Here is a 14,778-nt window from a genome sequence, read left to right as displayed (position 1 = left end):
GAGACTCCCAAAAAGAGATACAGGAACCTTAAATGCCTATTGCTAAGGAGTTCCCCAGTGGTTAAGAGTTGTGGCTGCTAACCAGAAGGTTAGCAGTTCAAATTCACCAGCCAGCAGCTCCTTGGAAACCCTATGGGGCAGTTCTACTGTCTTACGGGGTTGCTATGAGTCGGAATCGACTCAACAGCAATGGATTTTAAGGAGTCCTGGGGTAGCGCATTGGAATCAACTTGATAGCAATGAGTGGACTGGAAGTGGAAGAAGTCAGTCTGAAAGGCTACATTATGATTCCAACTATATGTCATTCTGGAAAAAGCAAAACTACAGAGATAGAAAAAAAAAAGAGAGAGAGAGTAAAAAGATCAGTGGAAAAAAAAAAGATCAGTGGTTACCAGGTGACCAGGTGGAGATGGGGGATGGGGGGAGAGGGGGTGTGAATACGTAAAGTACAGGACATTTAAGGGCAGTGAAGCTATTCTGTATGATGCTGTAACAGTAGGTGCATGGCATTATGCATTTGTCAAAACCCATAAAACAGTGTAACACAAAGAGTGAACTCTACTGTAAACTATGGTTAATAATTATCCATATTGGTTTACCAATGATAACAAATGTACCACAAAAATGCAAGCTGTTAATAACATGAGAAACTGTGTGTGGGGGTGGGGGGGGGGCTAAACAGGAACTCTACTTTTTGCACAATTTTTCTGTAAATCTAAAACTGCTCAAAAAAAATTTTTTTTAAAGTAAAAGGCAAACAACCTGTGAAATATTCTGTGTAAACAGTGGCAATATACATCATTAATATAAAGAAGTTCAAATGAACTGAGCAAATTTAAAATAATAAAAAGTTTTACCTCTTAGCAAAGACATTTTTAAATTAATAATTATAACATTCAGTGTCTGAGAAAACCACACACACACACACAAATATAACAATAATGTAGATTGAGAACCTTCTTCAGATCATTTGTACTCTTTAATCCTGTCATTCTACCACAGAGAAAATAATCTGAAAGACAGCCACTGCTTTAGATACAAAAATACTCATTTTATTATTATTATCATGGCATCACCCATCTGTCAGTTTGTCATACTTTGGTAGCTTATGTGCTGCTATTATGCTGGAAGCTATGACACTGGTATTTGAAATGCCGGCAGAGTCACCCATGGTGGAGAGCTTTCAGCAGAGCTTCCAGACTAAGACTAGGAAGAAAGGTCTGGCAATCTACAGGCAGTCCCCAGATTACGAACAAGCCCTGTTCCTAAATCTGTCTTTAAGTTGAATTTGTATGTAAGTGGGTACAGTTAGGTGTGGTTCGTATCTAACTTCAGTCAAATGTTTGTCTTAGTATATAGTGTAAATTTCTATGCATAAAAAACATTAAAAGAAACACTTCCAGGTACACTAAAATATCTTTAACACAGTAATACAGTGATAATAATGTTTTGAGAAGCATCACAAAATAGCACCCGTTTGTTATTATGAGCCATTGCATGTAGCTAAAATTTTTAATTTAACGGGCTTTATGGGGCTTGGTTCGTAATTACAATTGTACATGAGTTGGATATTTGCAACCTGGGGACTGTCTGTATTTTCTAAAATTAGCCAATGAAAACCCAATGAATCCTAAGAATATTATATCCAACACAGCGCTGGAAGACGAGCTCCCTGGTGACCACAACAATGACCCAAGCATACCAACAATTGTGAAGATGGTGAAGAAGTGGACAACATTTTGTTCTGTTGTACACAGGGTCTCCATGAGCCGGAGATGACTAGATGACAACTAACATCATGGCAAAAAGTTGAAAATAAATTAAATCATAATAAAAATTACAGTATACAAAATAACTGAATGTAATGAAGTTTTTGTGATAAAGGAAAATGCTTATGATATACTATCAGGTAAAAAAAAAGAAAATGTAAAATTGAATATTGAAATATTCACCATATAATCAACTGTGCTAAAAATGCAAACAAGTGGAAAAAAACAAAAATGTTACCAGTGATTCTCAGTCGTCAGTGAGATTATAGACAATTATATTTTCCTTTTATACATGATAATATTTTCTAAATTTTCTATAATCTCTATTACTTAGCCAGATCTAAAAAAAAAAAAAGAAAGAAAAAATTATTCATTTAATTAAAGGCTATATAATACATTGGCTTTTTATAGAAGCTAAGTTTTCTCATCTGTAAAGCAGGAAAAGAATTCTTCCCTTTAACTGGGGAATCTGGGGGAGAGTGCTGACACATTGCAGGGATGGCAACCAATGTCACAAACAATTTGTGTATAAATTTTTGAATGAGAAACTAATTTGAGCTGTAAACTTTCACCTAAAGCACAATTAAAAAAAAAAAATTCTTCCCTTTAATGGTTACTGTTAAAATCAACACAGAACCTAATACATAAATTGACATCGTAGTTATTATTATTCCGTGGTCAGGTTATAGAGCACAATGCCCTTAATATGAACATAGAGATGTTTCCCCCTTTTTAAATGGCTCTAAACAAGGTGGTGTAGTAATATGAAACATTTTTCAGTCTCCTCCCTTGCTGTCATGCAGTGATTTATTTCCACTTGCTCCCCCCAAAATCAAACTAAACCCATTGCCATCAAGTTGCTTCCAACTCACATTAACCCTATAGGACAGAGTAGAACTGCCCCATAGGGTTTTCAAGGAGCAGCTGGTGGATTCAAACTCCCCACCTTTTGATTAGCAGCCAAGCTCTTAACCACTGTGCCAACAGGGCTCCTCTAGTTTGCAGAGGGCTTAGAAATCAGATATTTCAGCCCAGAGGTTCTAATCTGGCAACTACAAGCATGGGCTATTTTGTCCCCACAGTGATGTTATAATATGTAAATTAGTAGCCAAAATGTAAAATTTGGGAGAATCCAGATTTCTAGCTTCTGAAAAGTACAATTTGGCAACATCAGGGTGAGTGTTGTCAAATGGCACGTCCTCTTTGGTTGACCATAGTTCTCACTTTTGCCTGATGACTCCCAGACACTGAGGCTGAGGGTCAGTGGCCATTTATCATGACACTTGGACTGTTCTATCTTTCCCCAGGCCTGATTCACCTGTCTAGCCTCAATAAGTTATTTGATTTTATGACCCATTACCTAGCTCTTTCAGTCAGGGACCAATCAGAAAAGAGAAACCATAAAGTAATTTGAAGAGTCATCTGAACTGTAATAGGGGACTGGTGTGATGAAGAATTGACCAGTAAGAGAGAACGCTAAGGAATAGAAGAACAGCAGATATAAGGAGGAGCCACTACCCTAGGACAGAGATAGAATGCTCAAAGAAGAGTCCTCCCCAGGGCTAAGATCCAAAGCCTATTGGAGGGCACAGCCAGGGATCAATGAATGACAGAGAAGTTTCTGTGGTGCCACTTCTGGCAGAGCTTGCTGGAAATCCGCCCTCTGGAACTCACTGGAAATCTGTGCTCTAGGGTATTGGGGAAAGCCGCTCAAGGGAAAGTCTCTCACTGGAAAGACTCTCCTATAAAACTGCCCAAAGAGGTGCCAAAGCAAACTACCGACTGCTGGGTGCAGCCTGCTGCCATGAACTGCAGAGGCTGGGTGCTGGAGATGGCTGTGTTGGTACAGAAGCCAGGGGGCTCAAATGCTACCTGCATCACAGGAGCTGGGCACTGGGGAAGCTACCCGTGCTATAGGAATCGGTGCCGGAGAAGCTCTCTAGGAACCTGTAAGCAAGCACACCAAAACGGGGAAGGAAAATCCCTCCCTCTTACAATTTTTCTCGAGTACCTTCTACTGGCAAAGCTTAACATAGGGCTGGCTGGCAAAGGAAAAATATATAAAGGGCCCGGATCCATTTTTGGAGAACAGTCAATGAAGAGTGAGTTTCTGAACTGACAGGCAATAAATTGATAAATGCCACACTAAAACTGTTGCCATCAAATCGATTCCTACTCATGGAGACCCTGTAGGACAGAGCAGAACTGCCCCATGGGGTTTCTAAGGCTGTAATCTTTATAGCACACTAGCCTATTAGAATTACAGAAAGATACACAGAAGCCAACTGAAAGCTAAGGACAGTAGAGAGCAAGTAAAAGGCATGCTCTTCAGGATATCTGGCTAATCAGAGACTTTTCTGCACCTTTAGCTTAATGAGGTTTCTGGATGGCCAAAATCTACACAAGAGAGGTTGCTACCAATATTCTTCTCCCTCATCACTATTACAATTACAGCTATCATCAAGTCAAGGTCCCTAGGTGGTGCAAAGAGTTTGCACTTGGCTGTTAACCGAAAGGCTGGCGATTCAAATGCATTCAGTAGTACAGTGGAAGGCCTGGTGATTTGCTTCCATTAAGATCACAGCTAAGAAAACCCTATGAACCAGTTATACTGAGTCAGAATCAACTCGACAGCAACCAACTGTGGAGTTGATTCCGTCTCACAATAGACCCCATGTGTATCAGAGTAGAACTGTGCTCCACTGGGTTTCCAAAGGCTGATTTTCGGAAGTATATTACCAGGACTTTCTTTTGAAGTGCCTCTGGGTGTACTTGAACCATCAACCTTTCAGTTAGCAGCCAAGAAGGTTAACCGTTTGTACCAGCCAGGGATTCTACAATTATAATAACTACCACTTAGTAAGCTCTTACAATGCCAGGCATGTCCCATTATAATCACTTTACATATACTAACTCATTTAATCCTCATGACAATTCTGTGAAGTCAGTACTTCTACCTGCCCCACTTTACAGATGAAGAAACAGAGGTATAGAAACAGAAAGTTCAAGTAACCATCCCAGGCTCATAGAGTCAGTAAGCGGCAGAGCCTTGATCTGAACCCAGGGAGTCTGACTCCCAAATCCAAACTCTTAAGCCCTAAATTAAACTGCTATTCTACAAAACCCACTTCATTCTTAGTTTTCTTTTGGTCATAGCATCTGTCTTCTTTCCCAAATTTGCCTGTTAAATGATAAGAATGAATGAGAGGAACATACAGCAAGGTGCAGAAGCTAAGGTACAATTTTTTGTTTAGTAGAAAATTGACTCCAATAGTGTTGAAAATAAAGTGTGTAATTATCTAGTAATTAGGACCAAGACCATACTATCACTTAAAAATTCACATTATTGAAGCAAAAGAATTTCTAGCCGAATTAATACATTAATTCCATTTTACTTCAATGAAGTTGGAAATTGAACTAGTACGCAAGGACAGATTTCTAGAATTCCATCATAGCCTCAATGGCAACACTGGTGGTGTAGTAGTTAAGCGCTACAGCTGCTAACCAAAAAGGTCAGCAGCTTGAACCCACCAGGCGCTCTATGGAGTAGTTCTACTCTGTCCTATAGGGTCACTATGAGTCAAAATCGACTCGATAGCAATGCTTTTTTTTTTTTTTTATCACAGCTTTTAAGAAACACCTGTACTTACTCAATACTACTGTTACCTAGAATTTCCAACCGAACTGTGGAGGATCTTAGACCTCCTTATCACTCAGAGGAAAGAGAAGCTTAGACTGTCACATACAGAAGCACTCTGAATCCATTTCAGGACTTCTTCCCTCAAAAAGGATATAGATTCTTCAACAGCACAATTTAGGACTGACTAAACTGGGGAGATATCAAGTGTGAAATTAATCTCAGTATAGTTTAAAATGAGAACGACTTCAGATTCCAATTCAACAAGTGTTAATTTAAAGGTCATCTTAGACACACCCAGTTCTCTCCTGAAGGCTTCAGTGGTACTTGGAGGCGTTTGCCTCTGGCGTTTGCAGCTCTGCTCCGCTAGGCTTAGGGCACGAAATGCACTGTGGAAGGTAAAACGTGAGAGATGTTAAACATGCTCCTAATATGGAGAAGGGGTAAAGCATTAAGACGCTCCTAATCTGGGCAGCTGTCGGTGGCAATTTAGATCCTTCATACCTTTATTCCTGCTTTACTCAGTGTCCATTATAAAAGGCGATACATCTAATGGTTAGGTGCTTTGGCACTGGGGCTCTAACAGACTTAGTTTCAAATTACAACACTACCAAAGTTTATGATCTCTCCAAGCCTGAGTTTGCTCATTCATAAAGTAAGGTTTAACTGTATCCATTATGGATTGAACTATGACCCCAAGAAAGATATGCTGAAGTCCTAACCCTTCTTATCTGTGAACATGAGATTGTGTTTGGAAATAGAGTGTCTGAAGACGTTATCGGTTAACATGAAGGCATACTGCCGCAGGGTGGGTCATGATCCAATCTGTAAGAGGAGAGAGAAAGGGACAGACGGGGAGGAAGGGTATGTGGCTATGGCCACATGACTGTGTTGATGAGGCAGTTACGCTGCACCTGCAAGCCAAGAAGTGCAGGGAGCTACCAGAAGCTGAGAGAGAAAAGAAAGGTTTTCTCCTAGAGTATTCAGAGAGAACATGGTCATGCTGTCATCCTGAATTTGCGCTACCAGCCTCCAGAACTGTGAGACAGTACCTTTCTGTGTTTATAAGCAATCCACTTTGTGGTACTTTGTTGGAGCAGCCTTAGTAAACATATGAAGTATCGATCTGGTAGTCTTGTCCTGAGGAGTCAATAAGGTAATGCACATCAGTGCCTGGTATGGAGTTCAAACAAACACTAACTATCGCTAATATCATTATGCAGGTAAGTTTCTGATGTTTATCCATATATTATCCTGGAGAGGAAAAAAGAATTTTTTCAGAAAAGTAATAATAAATCAGATTGCATCCAGACTTTATTTGCTCCAAATTTAGTTCTATCGATCAAACAATAATCTGTAGTTCAAATCTGAGGAAAGGCTACTTACTGACTGCTTTCTAATCTGGATAAATTGCAGTGAACGTGAATTTTAAAACGTTAGAATTCAGAAACGAAATTCCAAACAGGCATAAAACCTATTGCATAACCCTAAGAGAATAGGCAGTTAATATGCCAGACAATGTTAAGAGTCCTACTTCAGAAAAAATCACTTGCTGGAGGAAAAAGCATTCTGAACAAATTTGTTCTTCAGACACAATAAACCTTTGATTTGGTGGTAACTCAAACCCCCAGAGATACTTATTATGAATGAGTCAGTTGTTATATGGAAGTGCAAAACAAAGTTTAAAATGAGAAAGAACATAACGAAGAAAAGGAAGTTAAATACTAAGAAAAATACTATGAAGCAGGGAGGCTGACAGAAAAGCCTGGCTTTCACAAGTGGAACATTCATGGTGAAAGAGGAATGCCAACCCCAAACAAGACCTTTCAGATTCCAAACAAAATGCTGAGAAGTTTTGGTGATGGGGGAGGCAGGGAGACTTACCTGTTATTAGAAGTCTATTCCAAAATAAAAGCTTTAAAAATTATAACTCAGAACAGAATTATAGAAATGAACATCTTCTATATACACATATAAACCCACTGTTTGAGTCGGTTCTAACTCACAGAAACCCTATAGGACAGAGTAGAACTGTCCCAGAGGGTTTCTAAGGCTGTAAATCTTTACGAAAGCAGATTGCCGCATCTTTCTCCTGCACAGTGGCTGGTGGGTTTGAACCACTGACCTTTCGGTTAGCAGACAAATGCTTTAACCACTGTGCCACCAGGGCTTTTACACACGTATAGATGTATCTGTATGTATATACGTATATACAGATACGTGTTTGTACGCATATTCATATATATATAATAAACCACATAGGGAGCACAGTTACGGATACTTCTTAGGCATAACCTAGGTTTGAAGGCTTAGGACCACAGTCTTGTGGGACAACTCAGTCAACTGGGATAATAGAGTTCATAAAATTTATGTTCTACAACCTAATTTGGTGAGTAGTATCTGGGGTCTTTCTTAAAAGCTTGCAAGTGGACATTTAAGATACAACTATTGGTCTCTACTCATCCAGAGCAAAAGAGAAAGACGGAAACCAAAGATTCAGAGACAAAACTAGTCTACATAACTAAGAGTCTACATGAACCACAGCCTCATTTACTTTGAGACCAGAACTAGATGGTGCCCAGCTATGACTTATGACCATTCTGAGCAGGGCCACAATAGACGAATCCTCATAGAATGGGAGAAAAAATGTGGAACAGGGTGTAACTTCTTAAAAAATCCAGACTTACTGGACTGGTTGAGACTGGAGGACTCCCCAAGACTATCCTCTGAGATACTCTTTAAACTTTTAATCAAACTAGCTCCTGAGGTTACCTTTTAGCTAAATAACAGAATGGCTCATAAAATAAAGAATGTAGCCTGTGAGTACTGTGCTTCTTAAAAAAATCATCTATATGAGACCAAATGGTCAACAATTACCCTAATGCAAAGATGAGAAGGTAAGAGGGCAGAGAAACTAGACTACTCTAAGTGGAACAACCAGAATGGAACTAATGTCGATACATTGTGAAAAATGTAACCAGTCACTGAATAATTTGTGTAGAAACAAATGGGAGTCAATCTGTTGTATAAACTCTGACTGAAAACACAGCGATTTTTTTTTTTAATGAACATCTTAAAGTTTTTGTAATCAGCACTGAGAATAATCCTCAAAATTTTCAAATGTTCTTATTATGTTCCAGACACCGTGCTAAACTCCTTGCTTATATTATCTCATTTCATCCTCACAAAAATCCTGAAAGGTCATTTAACATAAGAGGCTTGGATGCTAAATAGCTTGCTCAAGCAGTGACACTGATTTTGAACTACACCATCTCAGACAGTTCCTTTTGAAATTACTGCACTGGTAACCATCCTAAATTCTTTATTGAGGTAAGAGTAGTACTAGTTTCATCTGTATGCTTATGAATTTAAACTGTTTTAACAATGAAAATTCTGGCATTATAATCCTCTAGAGCAGTGCTACACAAACTGGTCTGCAACAACAAAAATAGAGGAACTGAAAGTCTTCAAAAATTTTTATGGCAATATGATAGAGTACGTCTGTTAAATCTAATGACATTTCAGCTTGCACTCCGTATGTCCTTTATTCTCCACTTCATTTTCTTAGTATTTCTTTTTTATGGTATTTTACAAATGGGTTAATCTGCAATGGAACAGAAATGAAACAAAAACGGGTCCTTCATCAGTTTGAGAAACACTGCTGTAGAGCTCTGTTGTGAAAACGGCTTGTTCTCTGTTTCCAGCTGTGACAAAGGAAGACATGCTCAGGTAAACAATAATCCTCAGATACGAAAACCTTATCCTTGAGTCAATTCTGACTCATAGAGACCCTACAGGACAGGACAGAACTGCCTCATAGGGTTTCCAAGGAGCAGCTGGTGGATTCAAACTGCCAACCTTTTGGTTAGCAGCTGAACTCTTAATCACTGTGTCAATAGGGCTCTACTCACTAACATCTGAATCTAAAAAAAAAACATAAGATAGTGCTAAACTAGTGTGTTCAACTTTACTTTTTATTTTTATTGTGCTTTGGTGAAAGCTTACAGCTCAACTTAGTTTTTCCTACACTTACACAAGTGTGTTATGTAAAACACGCTTTGGTCTCCTTTACAAGTTTAGTTTTTCTCCTCAAATGCTGAAGAAGAGAGTACTGATTATCACAGTTATTTATAATTACATTGAGAATAAGATTTTTTTTCTTATATAATTTGTTTAGGCACAAAGGTAGTCACCAGGAGCATCAAGAGACAAGGATAAAGGCCACAGAACTGTCAAGAAAGGTGGTTTGGGGTGAGGAATGTTGGAGAAAGTAATTGAGAAATCAGTGTCTCATAAGCTTCTTGATGGTCAGACATGGTAGGTGGACACCACTGTTAATACAATTTCAGTCTGCTTGATTTTAACTCATTTTTGAATACTAATCCTGCCATAATTAATGATTTTATTTCTGCTCTGAGACATTCTGAAGAAAAAATAAATGACAAAGCAATAGCAAGATTAGAAACATAAATAAAAAGCATACCTTTTCGGACAAATATTGTATGAGACGACTATTATAAGAACTCAAGAAATAGTTTAAACACAGAAGAAAATATTCTTTGATGGTTACAAGGGTGGGGAGGGAAGGAGGGGGTATTCACTAATTAGATAGTAGACAAAAACTATTTTGGGTGAAGGGAAAGACAACACACAATACAGGACACTCACCACAACTGGACTAAACCAAAAGCAAAGCAGTTTCCTGAATACAACCAAATGCTTCGAAGGCCAGCGTAGCAGGGGCGGGGGTCTGGGTACCATGGTTTCAGGGGACGTCTAAGTCAATTGGCATAACAAAATGTATTAATATTCTGCATTCTACTTTGGTGAGTGGTGTTTGGGGTCTTAAACTGTACCAAGTAGCCATCTAAGATGCATCAGTTGGTCTCAACCCACGTGGAGCAAAGAAGCATGAAGAACACCAAAGACACAAGGTAAATATGAGCCCAAGAGACAGAAAGGGCCACATAAATCAGAGACCACGTTAGCCTGAGACCAGAACTAGATGGTGCCTGGCTACAACCGATGACTACCCTGACAGGGAACACAACAGAGAATCCCCGATGGAGCAGGAGAGCAGTGGGATGCACACCTCAAATTCTTGTAAAAAGACCAGACTTAATGGACTAAGACTAGAAGGACCCCAGAGGCCATGGTCCCTGGACCTTCTGTTAGCCCAAGACTGGAACCATTCCCAAAGCCAACTCTTCAGACAGGGATTGGACTGGACTATAAGACAGAAACTGATGCTGTTGAGGAGTGAGCTTCTTGGCTCAAGTAGACAAATGAAACTATGTGGGCAGCTCCCGTCTGGAAGCAAGATGACAAGATAGGGGGGAAAAGGAGCTGGTTGAATGGACACTGGGAATACAGGGTGGAGAAGAGGAGTGTGCTGTCTCACTAGCGGGAAAGCAACTAGGAGTACATAGCAAGGTGTATAAGTTTTTGTATGAGAGACTGACTTGTAAACTTTCACTTAAGGCACAATAAAAAAAAAAAGTTTACAGTGAAAAAAAGGCATACTTTTTCATGTAAGCAAAAGTGAACTATAAAACACATTAGGTTTACTTTCACCTAAAGCACAATTTAAAAAAATACATTACGTTTACTTGGTCTTATTTATAAAAACATTGGTCCAAGAAAAACTGTTGTCATTAGCAATTGTTAGTTGTTTTCAAGTTGGCTCCGACTCATGGCAACCCCATGTATAAGAGAACAAACATTGCCCAGTCCTGTGCCATCTTCACGATTGTTGGTATACTCGAGTCCATTGCTGTGGCCACTGTGTATTTTGAGTGCCTTCCAATCTAAGATGCTCATCTTCCTGCACTATACTGAGCAATATTTTCTAGTGGTCAGTAGGATTTTTATCAGCTAATTTTCAGAAGTAGATTGCCAGCCCTTTCTTCCTAGTCTGTCTTTGTCTGGAAGCTCTGCTGAAACCTGTCCACTATGGGTGACCCTACTGGTATCTGAAATACTGGCAGCATAGTTTCTAGCATCACGGCAATATGCAAGCCACCAGAGTATGACATAAACTGGCAGATGGGTGGTGGAAGAAAAGCTACACTTCCTTAAAAAGGCTAGGTAGGAGTTCGGGGAATTATTTCCTAAGGATAGAAATTCTGCTTCCGAATCCTCCTGAATTAAGTTTATTTTTACAAATTTATCATCTCACTAGTCACAATACATTGGTCTATTATAGTAGTACAATTTGCCTAGAAAAAGGTGCTTAGTTCTGGGAGACAGAAAACACCTGCTGAATTCTAAAATGTCTCTAAGTTACTAATGTTCATTTTTATTCTAACAGCTCAAAATGCATTGCTCCTGTCATGCTAATAAACAGATATTATGAATGCTGATGAACAACATTTTAAGACCCACAACTGAAAAAGACCATTTCACTATCAATTAAAAAGAAAAGAAAAAACCAAACCTGTTGCCATCGAGTCGATTCCGACTCATAGCGACCCTATAGAACAGAGCAGAACTGTCCCATAGAGTTTCCAAGGAGTGCCTGGTAGATTCAAACTGCTGACCTGTTGGTTAGCAGCCATAGCACTTAACCACTACGCCACCAGGGTTTCCACCATCAATTTAGAAAGCCATAAATGACATGGCACACTAGTTATCTTTATCAACTGCCCGGCTAGTAATAGCACTCATGTAGACATTTCCTCCCAGTGAAGAATAGCATATACTTGCATATTTTAATGTTCAAGAAAATACTGAAATTTGAAGAGTTCTAGGCATTTCGTAGAAATAAAAAGTTTTAACATTTGCTTATTTACATTATAATTCTTGATAAATGTTACCTACACGTTTTTAAATACACAAACCACCCCAAATCTCACAAATGTCAGCCCTAATAGTATCAACTCAATGCTAAAGAAGTTTATAACAAAATATGGCTTAAGTCAGAAACAAGCTAGCAGGCTCATAGGGCAGGCAAATAACTAAAATAAGAGAAGTAGGCTTCACAGACCAAGGAGGATCTTGACCATCAGCTGCTACTCAGCTCTAGCCAACTGCTGCCTTGAGGGAATACAGGCAAAAAATAATAATAATAAAATTAAACACTCTGCTAACCTAATAAAGCAAGTCTGTAAGCTGGATTTGGTACATGGCTACCTGTTTGCTACCTTTGCTACAATGTGCAGGGTGGTTAAGAATTAATCTGAGTCAGAGAAAACTACATTTAGAGAACAGCTCTAACACGCTGCATGAGTTTAGGTCTAAGTTATAAAACCTATCTAAACCAGTTTCCTCATATATGCCTCACTAAGTTTTTAAAATGAAGTTAGCTTTGCATGTACTCAAAAAAGTTAATTAACATTAGGTGCTAAGAGGTAAGACACAAAAAGAAACAGGGTAGGAGAAAGTGCAGTTCAAGCCTCCTTTCCATCTGGCTGTGGGCTTTACTGTCCCTCAAACTCATAATGCCTAGTCCCACTTTCTTTCCCACCCACAGGCTATTTTCTTCACCAGCGATGCCTCCTCTTCCCTCAGGTTTCTTCAAGGCCTAACTCACACCTGGTCCTTACCTTTCCTTTCTACTTCAGGCCAAACCACTCTCCCCTTTCCTTTGCACTTTCAGGAGGGTAGGGAAGCGAGGGCCTATTTTATTGCTAAACCCCAGGAAATTATCATAAAATCCTGGTACCTGTGACTCTAGTAGTTTTTTCCCCTAAATCTTTGAGCACTGTGCACTTTGTGAATTCTCCATGACAACTGAAACAACCTATCTGCATTTTCACTGAACACTACCCTTCTCTTCCCCTCTGATTATTTGCTTAAAGAATGACAAATAACCAAATTACCCAAAATGTCAAAACATATTAACAAAAAAACCATTTCTAAGGAAAGAGATTTGAAAACTTAACTTTGGAATAACCATTCCAACATTCTGCTTCTTTAAAAAGAAATTTGAGTTAACGACAATATAGGTTTTTTTTTTTTAATCTTACACTTGTTCTAGTACCGGTGTCCAAAAAACTAGCTTTACCAAAAAAAATTATGCTTGACTTTATCAAAAAGAAAAATTACACCGATTTCAACTCATATTTCTTGATAGCAATCTGGAACCTTAATTCCTTGGAAACTCTGGGAATCAATTAAGTTATGGTGCCTCTCTCAGGAAAATGCAGAGCCCTCAAATTTTTGTCTACAATTTCATGAGGACCCCCAGGTTCAGAATACCCCAGATTTCTGGTGGATCCACCCATCCCACGTTAAAAACTCTAGTGCTGAATGAGATTTGTTTCCACTATTAAACGTTAGGTATCTTTTTTAAAAGACAGTCTTCCTTCATGAAATCCCTCAGCTCTGAGATTAACTTGGGAAGCTGCTTCCCTTCATAACTGTCATTACTTCCCAGCAGCCAACCTGAGAGCTGACAGAATATTGGTTATTTCTTACCTCTGAGAAATTAACAGCCAAAGGAATGATTCCAGCCACGTAACATCCCACCAACATAGCGAGGGACAGCATACTAATGGAGATGAAATCATCCATTCTGCCCTCCTTTATTCACCCACCACCACCAGACAGACTATGAATTTTCAGTGGCTTCAAAAGTTGCTTAGGTTCTCAAGCACGCGCGGTGATTCCAAGAGAATAGGCGGGCTCTCCAGTTCTTTCGGCCTCCCCACCAGCAGATCTGTTCTCGAGGTACCTCTGGAAACCCCTTTTTGCTGATAATAGCACCAGAGAGAACTTTCAGCAACCTTAGGTCCCAGCCTCTGGGTTCCCAGGTGCCAGACACTGGATTCCCGTGAGTTAACAGAAATGGGAAAAGTCAACGGGGAAAATATGAGAATGAACGACTTCTTCAATCGTCGGAATGAGAGTGGCACAAGGAGTCCACTCCCCCCACAGACAATGTCCCAGATGGCAGCAGGAAGAGGAGGAAAACCCAAGAGAACCTGTTCGTCTCCCGGCCCCCCGTACCCCTGAGGCAGCCCAACGGTGATCCCCCCAGGGCTGGGACCAGCCCACCAATCCCGGCAAACTCCCCTCCAAGTCTTGTATGGGGAAAGGAGTCCTGCAGGTCTCTAACACGACGGATCCGAAAGGTTCAGCAGCGAAGCTGATACAAAGCTGTCTCTGCCCTATACCCGCTGCTGCCCATGACACTCCACTCCTCCGAGTCTTGACCCGAAGACACCGATACTACAGCTGCCATGGCCGCCAAGTGGCAACTCTTCATTACATCCACTTCCGGATTGCCCCACCGGTTCCCCCCCCCGAAAGGCATTTCCGGGTTACAACCGACCTATGGCCCGGTATACTTATACGGCCGCCATTTTTTAGTAAAAATATTAGTAAGGCCACTGAAAAGGACTTGTTCCCGTCTATACTGGTGATCACTCT

The 14,778-nt window shown here is 39.9% G+C and overlaps 1 protein-coding gene across 2 annotated transcripts in view; it reads right to left on the bottom strand.

Annotated features, from left to right (window-relative positions):
- Positions 1-14,768, bottom strand: part of SLC39A9 (solute carrier family 39 member 9) — an 89,896-nt gene extending 75,128 nt beyond the window's left edge. Inside the window, exon 1 of one of the 2 annotated variants that reach the window (XM_049897701.1) lies at positions 13,825-14,768. In XM_049897701.1, the coding sequence (XP_049753658.1) occupies positions 13,825-13,916 (92 nt within the window). In that variant the 5' untranslated portion in view covers positions 13,917-14,768. The remainder of the gene's footprint in view (positions 1-13,824) is intronic. The other variant, XM_049897702.1, reaches the window with a different exon arrangement.
- Between the last annotated feature and the right edge of the window lie 10 nt (positions 14,769-14,778).

This window comes from Elephas maximus, chromosome 10 (assembly GCF_024166365.1).
Source record: "Elephas maximus indicus isolate mEleMax1 chromosome 10, mEleMax1 primary haplotype, whole genome shotgun sequence".
Lineage (NCBI taxonomy): Eukaryota > Metazoa > Chordata > Mammalia > Proboscidea > Elephantidae > Elephas > Elephas maximus.
The sequence above is the reverse complement of the archived record's forward strand: the minus strand, read 5'-3'. Positions and strand labels throughout refer to the sequence as shown.